Genomic DNA, 13677 nt, shown 5'->3' on the forward strand with positions numbered 1-13677 from the left:
TGCTATAATGTTTTTTTACGTCAGGATCGAGTTATCATGACAACCGTAATTCATACATCGGGTGAAAGTCACCTAAATAATGACCAAACGGTAAAACGCATTAGAAGGACTTTACAGTGAAGCTAGGTTGGTGTTTCTGGTACCTTGAGTTATCTAATGGCTCCTGGGGATTTCATTCCTCGCGGCAACACAGTTGATAGTAAGATGTGGAGAGGGCAGAGGTACACTTGTCTTTCGCTGGATGAGCGAAGGGCCGTGAGGCTAGAGGAGGACGAAAATGAGAACCTTCACCACTAGTGACTTCTCTGCAGATTAATTTTAGGAAAGAGAACTTAAGAAAGCTTAAATATGTGGAAACTCTGTACGTCCACCCCACCAGGTAAGTCTTCCCGCGCCCTCAGTCACACTCCAGGCTGACCACAGAGACTTGAAGGCCCCTCTCCGCCGGCGAGCGACCCCGCCCCCTCCTCTCAGGGGCCGCCCCGCCCCCGATGAGCCCCGCCCCCGCCGCGCCCCCGCCCCTTCCGGCGCGCGAGGTTTGATTCCCTTGGCGGGCGGAAGCGGCCAGAACCTGACCATCCCAGAGGTTTTCCGGGATTGCGGCCCGGTGCGTCTGTCTTTCTGCCTGGTTCAGCCCCTCCCAGCCCTCCGCCCTCAGGTCAGTGCGTCCCGCGTGGGTGAGGGCCGAGGTCCCGGCAGTGCGCAGCGCGGGGGACAGCGGCTTGAGCCCACGGTGCTGCTGGCTCACCGGAGTTTTGGGGAACTTCCTGGAGCCCCCGCCTTACGAGTTCGGTTCCTTGGATGAGATAATTAGCCTTTCCGACCCCCGTTTTTCTCCGCTGTAAGTGGGGATAGTGATCGTACCCGCCTCCGGTTATCGATGAGGTATGCAGTGGAAGCGCTTGCCACCTAGGAGGCTGGGATAGATGTGAATTCCCATTCCACGTTTGCACGACCTTGACGGTCTCCGAGAACGACGTTCAAAGAAGGATTTCAAGTTGTTTCTGTTCCTACAACTCAGTTTACTGGGGCAGTTCAGTGAAAAAGGAAATGTGTTATGTCTTATCACCCCTCTTTCAGAGTCCAAAGGCTTCCTCTTCCTTCACCTTCTCAAAGTAGTGGCTTAAGAGACTTACACTAAAGGGGAGTATACACCGAATGTTATAGGAGTAAAAGAAGTGGCCCTCACCGAAAGACCAGGGAAAGGGAGACTGCCAAAGGAGGGCGTCCCAGGGGCGTGGTCCGGCCCCTCTCATTCCTAGGATGAGTAACTATTGAGCGTCACCATTGGTATTTCTCTTTGGTAATGCCAAGGTAAAGGGGGAAGGTGGGGCAGCATCACAGGTGCCTGGAGTTTTGCTCAGAGACTAGTGTTCCTCACTTTTTTGTTCATATTTTGGTTTCTATTTCTGTGCTGTGTGGGATAAATCAGAAACGCCCTCACTGCATCTTCATGGGCTTGTCTCACCAGTGGATCCATCCTTTCAGTATATCCACTGTGGACCAAGGAGATGATCAGATCAATCTCTTACTGCCTTTGGGAATGAATGCCTCTCTGTTGGTGCTCCCAGAAGCCTCTGCAAGGGAGCAGAACTGGATGTTAATTAAATGTATTACAAGGTCACATTGTAAGACATTCTATATTCTGCTTCTCATGTGAAATATCCTCAGCATCAATGTCTTACCAAGCTCACTAGATAACGTAAATGTACTACACAGCAGGTAATAGCATAGCCCAAATAAGACTATGTTGGTAAGAAAATACCCCCAATTTGTTGCTATCCTATAAAATTTACTCATAAACTTCCTCCCACTATCTAGGCAGTTCCTTGTTTCCTCAGAAAAGTTCAGGTCCACAGTTTTATATAGCTCCAGTTCTATTTAGTCACATTCAGAAGGACAATCAGGTGTCTGATTGGGGTCTAGTCCCCTTCTTTAACCACAGTTCGGAGGTTCCCTTCCACATTTAACTAATCATATACCTCCTTTAGCAGCAGCTGGATAACTCCAGTCACATGTCCTTATTCTGTATTTCCAGACTCTAGAGGATAAACAGCGAGGAGACTTAAGAATATTTAGAACCAATTCTACTTCCACAAGCCAAGTAAAATCTGCTATCCTTATAGCAGTTTGCGATATAAACACTAGTTTTCTTTTTTTTTTTTAACATTAGTTTTCTTATACAGTAGCAAAAATAATGTTAGCTGGATTAAATAGATATAATTTAGGCCCACATTAGTTTTACTTCTCTGAAGAAATGGTATGATTTGAGGGAAGGGAGTAGATAAGCAAATGGAAGGTAGAAAAAAAGAGGAGGTATGTGATTCAGTCTTAAACTGATGCAGTTCGATCTCTGCTAGTTGACTGAAGGCTATAACCTGAAAGTTCAAAACTCATTTGGGAAAAATCTGTCAATACATTGATTAAGATGCTCTTATGTCCTTTATCTGGGAAAATCAATTCCAACATCATACCAATTGCTTTCTTTTTCTGAGTGGCAATTTAAAATAGTCCAGTCTTTGGTATGGAATTTAGGCTTGTGCATGGTGGCAATTAGAATCTTATATTTCCTAAGACCTGTTTCTTTTCCTTTGTCTATTTTCATCTCATGATCTTTTGTTAGTTTGTTTTTTGGCTGTGCCATGCGGCTTGCAGGATCTCAGTTGCGCATCAGAGCTTGAACCTGGACCACAGCAGTGAAAGGCTGGAATCCTTATCACTAGGCCACTGGGGAACTTTTTCCATTTCATGGTTTTTAAGCTCCATAATGTCTGTTTGTGTTTCCTCTTTAACCCCTATGTTCTGAATACACCAATATTGCATTAGTTGGGGCTCTGCTCTCTAAGGAACATGATAGCCTACTTTTATATCAGACAATTTTCTAAACAGATTTATAGCCTAACATCCCTCCGTTTCCAATATCCTGGTCACTCTCTTCTCCCTCATTAGGATCCCAAAGATTTCTTAGCCTTGTATTGACCTCTGTATTTTACTGCTATTTTTACCTGTTTTAAAAGTTCTTAGTCCTGTAATTCCTGTCTTTGGGGGTGTGGTTCCACTTTATTCCCAATTTGCTCCAGTGACAAATGCGCTTTTAAAGGTTTCTGAATTAGTACTGCTGTTAAGGATATTTCTCATCCTGTATCTCAGGTGCCCAGGAAGAATAAATATGTCCTCTGTACTGTCTCCTTGCCTAGAACAACTTTTGCCACTCGAATGGAAGCAGAAATATTTCATTTTATGTCACCAGCTTTCTATTAGCATCAGGATCTGACTCTCCTTCTTTTGTTTGCCTACGCCATTCGTGCAGATTCAGCTAGATTAAAAGTTCAACCTGCTTATTAAGTTGGTCCAATGCCAGTTCTTCCTAGAAAATGACTAATATTGTTTACTGGATCTCGGTCTTTTTTCCATTATCTTTATCTTTCTTGCTATTTCAACTTTGACATTGCTACTAAAACCATTTTTTAAGCTGATTGTTTTCTTGAGTTTTGATATTTTTCCCTCCAAAACTTTCGCTCTAGGGTTTATTTCACTGACCAAATTTTTGAAGGTTTTTTACTTGCTAAATAACCTACCTTTTATCTCCAAGTAAAATGACTCATGGAATCAGAGTGCTTTAAGCATTTTAAGAGGATATTTAAAGAGATATTAAAAAAAGATCAGTGGCTCTTGGGCTTTTGATAATTTCATTCAGTGTTTTCTCCACCTCAGTTTAAGAAGATGGCCAATCTTCACCATAGTAAAAACCTTCCCTGTTACTCTGTCTTTTCCTTTATAAACTCACCATAGTCCTGAGGTCAAGACTAGACCATGCTCTAGGTCTTCCAAAGTCACCACCATTATTAAGATTTAATAACATGCTGGTCACTCAGCTCTGGAAGAACCAGGATGAAGGACAGAGAACTTAAAAGTTAGTGAGCATGATGCTGGCCACATAACTGATCCCAGAGCCTTCAGCAGATTTGCTAAAACTCTCCGTGTTGGTAAGGGAGGCTATCTGGCTCTAGAAAGGAGCACCAGCCCCAGGTTTCCACTACGGAGTGGTAGCAGTTACGATAGGCATGAGTTCTGTCCTCTCCAGGTGGAACTTTACCCGAGCCCCAGTTGGCTGTGCATATACTTACCTAAGTGGTGCAGAGAGGGGGGTCCTGGGGTCTTGAACCCTGTACTGCCATACCCAGTCCGCTGCTAGGTCGCAGGAAGCTCTGGGCTCAGGAGTCATACCAGCAAAGGAGGCGTTCATCACTAGCTAGGTCTTGGCTCAAAGCCCTTTGTGATCTCTAGATCCCTTGGTGTGCTGTGCTGGTTTACCTATGAGAAAGCTCCACTTCGCAGCACCTAAACTCAGGTCCCAGGACTTGACCTGTATAGGAGCGCTTCCAAATTTATTTAGAAATCGGCTTCCTAGAAGTTTTCTTTTACTAGTTTTGCTTTTTTCCCTTCCTTCTTGGCTTCCATGAAGCTATATTCTTCTTACTTTTCTAATTGTCATCTTCATGCTCTTCCTCTTGCCACTCCTAGCTATAGGTCTGGTATGAATAAAGCCTTATCTGTATATATTTTAAACGTTTGTCTTTAAAGTCTTTACTGTAATTGATTTTGTGTGTGGTGTGTGGTACAGTGTTCTTTTTCCCCACATGCCTAACCAATTGTCCCAGTACCACATCTGCATTTCTTTATGCTGGTACTTCTGAAAGCAGCTTCAGTTCGGTACACGTCAGCCTTTTCTTCCTCTGGGATCTTTGCATCTACATTCTTTTTTTCTGGAATTCTCTTCCTCTCATTCTTTTCAAGTTAGCAATTTTTCTTAAGGCCTATGAACTACAAACCATTAGGAACACATCTGTAATTTAAAAACATTAGGTGTCCTTAGCTTGCTGCAGCAAGAGGATCCCTGCTCCCTAGGATCTTGGACATCTCAATAAGAGTGAGTTGAAAGGGGCTTATATATAGGTTTGGGCTTGTGCTGGGGAAACGAGGACCAGTTTTGGAATAGATTCTATCAAAGAGCAGGAGCATTTCAGCTTTTGTCTATCTGAGGAAGAAGAAAGTGGGAGCAATGAGATAGTGCTAGGGGTGTCATTGGTGAGAAAGCAGCAGTCTGTCAAATAAAAGGACATTATCATTTTAACTGCTTCAGGGACTTCCCTGGTGGTCCAGTGGTTAAGACTGTGCTACCGATGCAGGGGGCCTGGGTTTGATCCCTGGTCAGGAAACTAGATCCCACATGCTACAACTAAGAATTGACATGCTGCAACAGCTAAAGATCCTGCAAGCAACTAAGACCCAGAGCAGGCAAATAAGTAAATAAAAATTAATGTTAAAAGAAAATAGTTTTAACTGCTTCACATAGGAACATTCTTTACATGGTCATGGATAAGTCCTGTGGGAAACATTGTTCAAATTTTGATGAGAACATCCCAGTCTGATTATTTTTATGATTAACCATTTCTCTGCCTACTTAAAGGACCCTTTTCTATCCTGAAATGATAACAATATTCTATTAAAAGTTTTTAAAGATTTACCTATCATATTTGTCTTTATTTGATCTGGAATTGATTTTTATGTATGGAGTGAGAGGAATCTAGTTTTATCTTGTTTTGTTTTTTCCTATGGCTAATCAGTTTTCTCAATATGGTTTATATGCCTGAGACTTATTTATATTTGTAGTTACAAGAGTAAGGAGATAATCTCTTAGTATTTCTCTTTTTGATTGTGTACTGTTTTGTCTTACAGGTTCTTTTTATAATTTTGAGTAAACTTCCAGGAGGACCATGAAAGATTATGATGAACTTCTCAAATACTATGAATTATATGAAACTATTGGGACAGGTAATTAATTTTTTCTTGAAGAGAATAGGTCATCCATTTGAGAGTAGAGTGAAATGGGACAGCCATGAGCTGTTTTTCTTTTTTTTTTAATTTACTTATTTTTAAGGAATCTCCATACCATCTTCCATAGTGGCTGTATCAATTTACATTCCCATCAACAGTGCAAGAGCATTCCTTTTTCTCCACACCCTCTCCGGCAAACAACAAAATTAGGTAAAGCAATTATCCTTCAATAAAAAATAAAAAAAACAAAACAGAAGCAATATTATAAAAAATTCAATAAAGACTCTAAAAATGAAAAAAAAAATTTTACTTATTTTTAGTTGAAGGATAATTGCTTTACAATATTATGTTGGTTTCTGCCAAACCATGAGCTTTTTAGCCTAACTTACATAGTTTAAAAATTTTTGAACTTATTTTAGTAAGAAAAAGTTGAGCAAGAGAGGTGAGTTGTAGGAAAGGTCTTGCAGTTCATTTTATTAAGAATAAAAGTCACTGGAGAGTTTTGAGCCAAGGAGTGATCTGACCTTTTGTTTTTAAGGATCACTCTGGCTACTTGATTGTGGAAAAAATGGATGGGAGGGGGCAAAGGCAGAAGCAGATAGATGTTAGGAAGTTACTGCAGTAATTTAGGTGAGTGATACTGGAGATGCTGGTGACATGGATGGTGATAGAACTGAAGGTCGTGGGATTCTGTGTATAGAAAGGGGTGGGCTTCTGCATACAGACACACATGTGTGTATATATAAATATAATTTATTGAGACATAACACACAGTAAAATAAGCAAAGTGTAATACATTTGGTGGTGTTTTGGCTCACATATGCCCATATGTTCAGATCAGGACATAGAATGTTTCCATTCAGTGCCTGCCCCCTCTCCCCCAAGATAAACATTAGTAAGTTTTTGAAGACAGAGCCAATGGGCTATGTTTTTGTTTTTTTTTTTTTTTGTTATAGTGCCTAGGTCAATGGGCTATGTTAATGGGTTGGGTATGGGGTGTGAGACAAAAGAGAAGGGCTAAAGATGACTTCCAGGCTTTTGGCCTGATCTGGGAAGATGAGTTTGCCATTTACTGAGATGGGGAACACCATGGGAGGGACTTTTGGGAACTTCTTTTTAGAGGTACTAAGTTTGTTTCTTTCAGATACCTGAATGTAGATATTTACCCAGCTTTTGAGCCAATTTTGAAACATAATTGCTTAGTTTTTCAGTTTTAAAACTGAATAGAAGTTTCATATTATTTGTCTTTTGTCTCTGCAACTTTATATGGTGTTTTGACAATGTTAATTAAAAAGCAGCATTAATTGCAATGTTAATTATAAAACAAATTTCTAAAGAATTATAAAACAAATCTCTACTTCTTCCTAATTGCAAAATTAAAGATGTCCTATAATGGCAAAAAGGAATCTTTAGCCAGTCATTGGATAAAGAGAGGTTAGGATCATGGCTAACGCTTTGGAAGCAATATGTAAAAAAGGGCCACAAACTTCAGGAAAATATAGCTCAAGAGAGCTTTATAAAGTCCATGGAAAGGTATTTGTGCTTGAGTTTTCAGTTTGCTCTGCTGATGATATTTAAGTTAGTTCGCTTATCTCTTCATAATACATTTTCCTTTACTTAGGTGGCTTTGCAAAGGTCAAACTTGCCTGCCATATCCTCACTGGAGAAATGGTAGCTATAAAAATCATGGATAAAAATGCACTAGGGGTAAGTTTAACATTATTTTAAAAATATTTATGGATCAGTTTTGTGCATTACAACCTGAATTTTCTCTAATGTTCTAGTTATTGCCCTTTTATTAAAATAACATTTCCACAGCCAGTTATGTATAAATCTGTGGTTTTAAAAGGGTTTCCCTGGTGGCTCCACTGAGATAAAGAATATCTCAGGTAAAGAATATTGGCAGGCAGATAAAGAATCTGCCTACCAATGCAGGAGACCCAGGAGATGCAAGTTCGATCCCTGGGTTGGGAAGATCCCCTGGAGAAGGAAATGGAAACCCACTCCAGTACTCTTGCCTGAAAAATTCCATGGACAGAGGAGCCTGGCAGAGTTTAATATGAATTGTTACTTTATTTTTAAGGATGTAAGTGCTGATTAACATATATAAATAAGTTGAAGAGAATGTCCTGTTATAGTAGTATCACTCAATTCTCTGAACTCCTTCTGAAATACATGCCAAAAATCACGAAGTGATCTATATCAGAATTATTTTAAATAACCTGTCAATTGACAATTCAGACTCTCCTTCAGTATTTTTGTTTTCAGTGCTCAATACTATGTTTATTAAACTAATAAAAAGATATTAAAAATCATTTGTCTTGATCATTTAAACGTTGGTTATAAAACTGATTAATTCCCTTAAGCAATTTAAACTTCGGTTATAACTTTGGTGTACCTTATTTACTTGACCCAGCAAACACCTTAATAGCAGATAAAATGTGAATTGTTATTATCAAATGTAACATACTAGTACTCAAAACTTATTCTAAAGCATCAATATGATGATATTAATTCATTAATTTTAAACTGGCTTTTATATTTCCTTTTGTTATTATGCTTATTTACTTCCTAGGACTTTAAAAATATTTTGATTACTTTCAGGGTTTTAGTCATCAGATTACCACATCCCCCCCAAAAAGAAGAAAAGATCATCATATCAGAATAGTTAAAGTTACAACTTCTTGGTTAAGAGCTAATATCAGGTTGCATGGCCCTACGTTAATTGGATCTTAAACCACTGATCATTAGACTGAGTCCCTTTTTTTAATAAAATATTACTTGTTTACTCCATGGATATCTGGATTCTTACCTTTACTATGGACTTTAAAATTTTTTCAACTTGGCTGTCCTCCTCCCAGCCAACTTATTTTGAAAGATTTCAAGCTCTTTGAAAAGTTGAAAGACTGAGATAGTGAATACCTTTTATCTACACTCACCAATTTTTAACTCAGCAGGCTTCTTTTTTTAAAAATTTATTTTTGATTGAAGGATAATTGCTTTACAGTATTGCACTGGTTTCTATCAAACATTAACATGGATCAGCCATAGGTTTCATCATGCTTCTTAACGGACATTGCGGAGACCGAAGGGGTAGCCTAGACACGCACACTGGATAGTGTTCCTGTCATTTTCCTTGTTTGGAATGCTAACCTTCTAAAGGGAGTGAGGTTATTTTATTTTTTCTGAATGTTGTATTCTTGCCTCAGATTGAACTTTTCTTTTGTAAAACCCTCAGGTCCTCTTGAAAATGTACACAGAAATAAGCCTTTGTTTTCTTTTTTTTTTTAGCCTTTGTTTTCTATTTCTGTATTGTTGAGCAAATTGTTTTGAGGCCATTGACTGCTTTTGCTACTTAGTATCAGTATTGTTGAGATTGAGGCTTGGAATATTTTCCAAATAAGTTTATTGCTCGTTTAATAAAATGTTTTGTCACAGAGTGATTTGCCTCGGGTCAAAACAGAAATTGATGCCTTGAAGAACCTGAGACATGAGCATATATGTCAACTCTACCATGTGATAGAGACAGCCAACAAAATATTCATGGTTCTCGAGGTCAGTAATAAGTTCCAGAGACCTGAAGTTATTTGTCTCTGTCTTAGTCTGTTTGGGCTGCTGTAACAAGTATCACAGACTGAGTAGCTTATGAGCAACAGCAACTTATTTCTCACAGTTCTGGAGGCTGGGAATCCCAAGATCAAGGCACCAGCGTGGTCGGGTGAGGGTCCTCTTTCTGGTTCGTAGCTGGTACCTTATTGCTGTGTGCTTACGTGATAGAAAAGGCTAGGGATCTCTCTGGAGCCTCTTTTATGAGAGCGCTGATTTCATTCACGAGGACTCTGCCCTCATGTCTTAATCATATCCCAAAGGTTCCACCTTCTAAAATCACCATCTTCAGGGATTAGAGTTTCCACACAGGAATTTTTTTGGGGACACAAATGTTTGTTCAGGTCATTCTCTTTCACTTTATGATAGTTATGAGAGAGGTATTAAATTCATTTCACTTGCAAGATTAAATGCTAAGTGGCTTACCTGTTTAAGTTCTATCTGTAACCATTTAGACCAAGTAGACATGTATGATAAATTGGAGATACATAGTAAATATATCCTTTGTGATATCCTCCTCATGTGATGGTGTACTTTAGTGGACAGAATAGGTTAGAATTTGTTCCTGGAGAAAACCTGCGTGAAGCATCAGAGACCCAGTGCAACTAAAAAATAATAAATAAGTTAATTTAAAAAAATAGCTCAAGACCAAACGTATTCCAAACGCTGAAATACTGAGAGTGTATTTTTGAATATACCTAAATTAGTTCATTCCTTTGCTTGTAAATTGAATTAACAACATCTCTGAGTTAAGTATGATTTTTTAATTTTAAATTCCTCTGATTTTTGCAAGTAATAATGATATTTATGTGACTCTGCTGCTCTTGCAGTATTGCCCTGGAGGAGAGCTGTTTGACTACATAATTTCCCACGATCGCCTGTCAGAGGAGGAGACCCGTATTGTCTTCCGTCAGATAGTATCTGCAGTCGCTTACGTGCACAGCCAAGGCTATGCTCACAGGGACCTCAAACCAGTAAGTGACTGCATCACAGATGCTCACCTGAGAATTTGACATCATTTACCTGTCATCACTGTTTCCAAATGTTCTTTCTGCTTAGAATTTATCTGGGCTTTGCTTATTTTTTTGTTCCATTCCTAATGTATCTTTCTTTTTCCTTTTTGACTTTTGACTCCTGCTAGGCTCTTCTGGATGGACTTACTGGCATTCTATTTCTTTGTCAATTTTGTGTGACATTATAAATGTCTTTGTGATCAGCTGCAGAATATAAACCTCAGGTTTTATTCCTAAGAAAGAAGAGTTTTGAGTATTTTCTTTGAGAATATTGTATTTGAGTATCTTCCTCTTGATACTCTTTTCCTGACATCATCTTCCTTTAATTTTAATTCCATTGTGCTTCAGAAATGAACAGTTCAGTGAAATGGGCAGACTCTGCTTTTCAAGGGCAGAATAAGAATTTGCTACCCTTAAGTGTGTAGGCTCTGACTAATATGCATGCTGGTGAACATGAATTTCAATGTAATTTGGTACTAGGGTTTGAGATCTAGAATTGCCCTAACAAGATATGGCAGTTTCTGTCCTTTTCCCTTTGTTTTTATCCAACTCTTTGATTTGAGTTCACCCTTTCTGTTCAAACTTGCTTTTGGCACATATTATGTTTTCTTGTAGTTGAACCTCAGAGTGCCAAGGAGAAAGTGGTTTATGCTAATGTGTCTTGAGGGGAAGCAGGATAGTTATCAACATTCCTGTCTTCTTCTCTTTCCTTCTATTCTTGTCACTTCATTGTTTTTTTTTTTTTTTTTTAATTAATTTTTTTACTCCGTACCCAACTTTAAAGTGCTTTTAGGAGCTAGAGGTAGGATGTTGGAGAAGGCAGTGGCACCCCACTCCAGTACTGTTGCCTGGAAAATCCCATGGACGGGGGAGCCTGGTGGGCTGCAGTCCATGGGGTCGCTAAGAGTCGGACACGACTGACCGACTTCACTTTCACTTTTCACTTCCATGCATTGGAGAAGGAAATGGCAACCCACTCCAGTGTTCTTGCCTGGAGAATCTCAGGGACAGGGGAGCCTGGTGGGCTGCCGTCTATGGGGTCACCCAGAGTCAGACACGACTGAAGCGGCTTAGCAGCAGCAGCAGAGGTAGGATGTGATATGAGGAAGACTGTATATAGTTATGAAAATGTCTTTTTTTTTTTTTTCAGGAAAATTTGTTGTTTGATGAATATCATAAATTAAAGCTGATTGACTTTGGTCTCTGTGCAAAACCTAAGGTAAGTGCAGAGATAAAAATGAGTTTATTTCCTTTGCCAGTGTACCTCTTACCTGTTATCTTATACTAACTTCCATTTAGTATTTAGTGAACCTGGTTGCATCCATTGAGAAGAATGCTAAATTTCACACTTTTTATAAGTTCTCTTGATGATTTTAACATGTAGCCAAGGTTGAAAACCACTGCTCTGGGTCCAGGGTTGGTCCTGCTGACAACCCCATGGGTATGCTGAGAGAGAATTTGCAGGACTGAGGTGTCAGGAAGCCATCACAGTATGAATGCTGAATTGACCACGTGTTTGCAGTTGGAGTATGTTCCTGTTAGGTGATGCCTTTCTTTGTTTAGATATGCATTTCAGGAAATCTAGTGAAAATCTGTTCTTTATTATCCAAATGGTTATATAACTAACCATTAGTTACATTTTGAGAGACAATCCCCTTTCCTTATAAAAGAAGAAGGAAAAAGTCCATATGTACTTTAAAATTTATACCGTAAAAAAAATAAAAAATGAATAAAATTTATACCGTGAATGGTTTCCTTAATTTGCACTCCACAGTTAAGCACTGGTGTTCTGCAGCATACCTTCTCTTTGAGGTGACTTTGAACCTTCTCCTTTGTGGCTGCTATTGCAGGCTTCCTCTTGAGTCCTCTAATGATGGTACTCACAGTCTCTAAAATGAACTGTCTACCCTCATTAAGAATGTTGAAATTTCAGACTTGACTCAGCCCCTTGGTTATTTCCTGCCCCAATCAGAATTAGCTGGGTGCAGAGGGAGGCAGATTTGCCCCTTTGGCTGAATGTCTGATTCTTTCTGATTTTCCTCTCCTTCCCTTGGCTCTTCAGAGATTGTCAGTCGAGTCTTGTGTCTGGGAACCAAATGCAAGAAGGCATTTTTCTGATCGACAAGCAATAAAGATAAAGCTTACTTTGAGCCGATAAGCTGGTTTAAGTCATGTTCATCACAGGAGGCGGTGGAGAATGTTTGTGACAGACTCCGGCAGCCTTTATTTATGGCTCCACAGATTCAACCCACACAGACTCCATCTCACAAAGCAAGACTTGACTGGGAGAAGGTGGCCTCAGCGTTCTGCTGAGGAGCTATCTTCTGGGTGTGCTGTTGCAGTTGTAAATGAAATCTTACAATTTCATAAGTCATTTGCCATTTGTGGAACTCTGTGGAAGTGTTGGGCAGTGGTATCATTTGCATTATGGCTCCACATTTGTGTGGGAGACCAGAGGGTCCTTATTTGAACAGATCTGGAGGCTGAGGTCATGATCTGTGTTATAACCAGGTCTAGAAAACCGGCTCCCAAGGCTTTCTTTTGTGTAGTGTTTGCTCTCTTCCCTCTTGGGGAAAAGAAACTTAACGTATTTGTAAAAATTTGCTATTAGAGATAGGCTCCTTTAGAGAAATAATCTTTTTCTTGAGTACTTGGGAGTGGGAGGACTTGGGTGCTTGGATGTATGCTAAACTGATTATTATGCAAATGGATGCCTAGGGAAGTAGAACTTGACTGAGCTAAGGGGAGAAGGATTTTTTTCCTGCCAGGTCTTGGTGGTATTGGAAATCCAGAGAAGAGGAAGCCACACATGCATGCATGCACATGGGCAGAGTATTGAGTTGGCGGCAGAAAGTCTCTTATCATTTGGGGTAACTCTTATCTAGCATCTCTTTGCTTATATTGGAAGAATGTTTATCAGGGTTTTAATTCTCTTAAGGGCTGTAGTTAATGAGTGTTTCATTTTTATCTTATTGGCAGGGTAACAAGGATCATCACCTGCAGACCTGCTGTGGGAGTCTTGCTTATGCAGCACCTGAATTAATACAAGGCAACTCCTATCTGGGATCAGAGGTAATTATTCAGTGATTAATTCAATATATAATCAGTATGTGTTTACTGGTGATCTGCAGTGAGTCAGGCACTGTGTGTTGAGGATGTAACGAGGTAAGAAATAAACTTGTTAAAGAGTTGTCTAGTCAGAGAGTGAGATATGTACGGT

General features: G+C 39.6%; 1 protein-coding gene across 4 annotated transcripts in view; it reads left to right on the plus strand.

Moving 5' to 3' along the window:
• The first annotated feature begins 536 nt into the window (after positions 1–536).
• MELK (maternal embryonic leucine zipper kinase) overlaps positions 537–13677 on the plus strand; it is a 72599-nt gene continuing 59458 nt past the window's right edge. Inside the window, exons 1-7 of one of the 4 annotated variants that reach the window (XM_043891222.1) lie at positions 537–658; positions 5740–5835; positions 7460–7545; positions 9277–9393; positions 10275–10418; positions 11608–11676; positions 13437–13529. In XM_043891222.1, the coding sequence (XP_043747157.1) occupies positions 5778–5835; positions 7460–7545; positions 9277–9393; positions 10275–10418; positions 11608–11676; positions 13437–13529 (567 nt within the window). In that variant the 5' untranslated portion in view covers positions 537–658; positions 5740–5777. The other 3 variants (XM_043891223.1, XM_043891225.1, XM_043891224.1) reach the window with 3 other exon arrangements.

Source organism: Cervus elaphus, chromosome 29 (genome assembly GCF_910594005.1).
Source record: "Cervus elaphus chromosome 29, mCerEla1.1, whole genome shotgun sequence".
Classification (NCBI taxonomy): domain Eukaryota; kingdom Metazoa; phylum Chordata; class Mammalia; order Artiodactyla; family Cervidae; genus Cervus; species Cervus elaphus.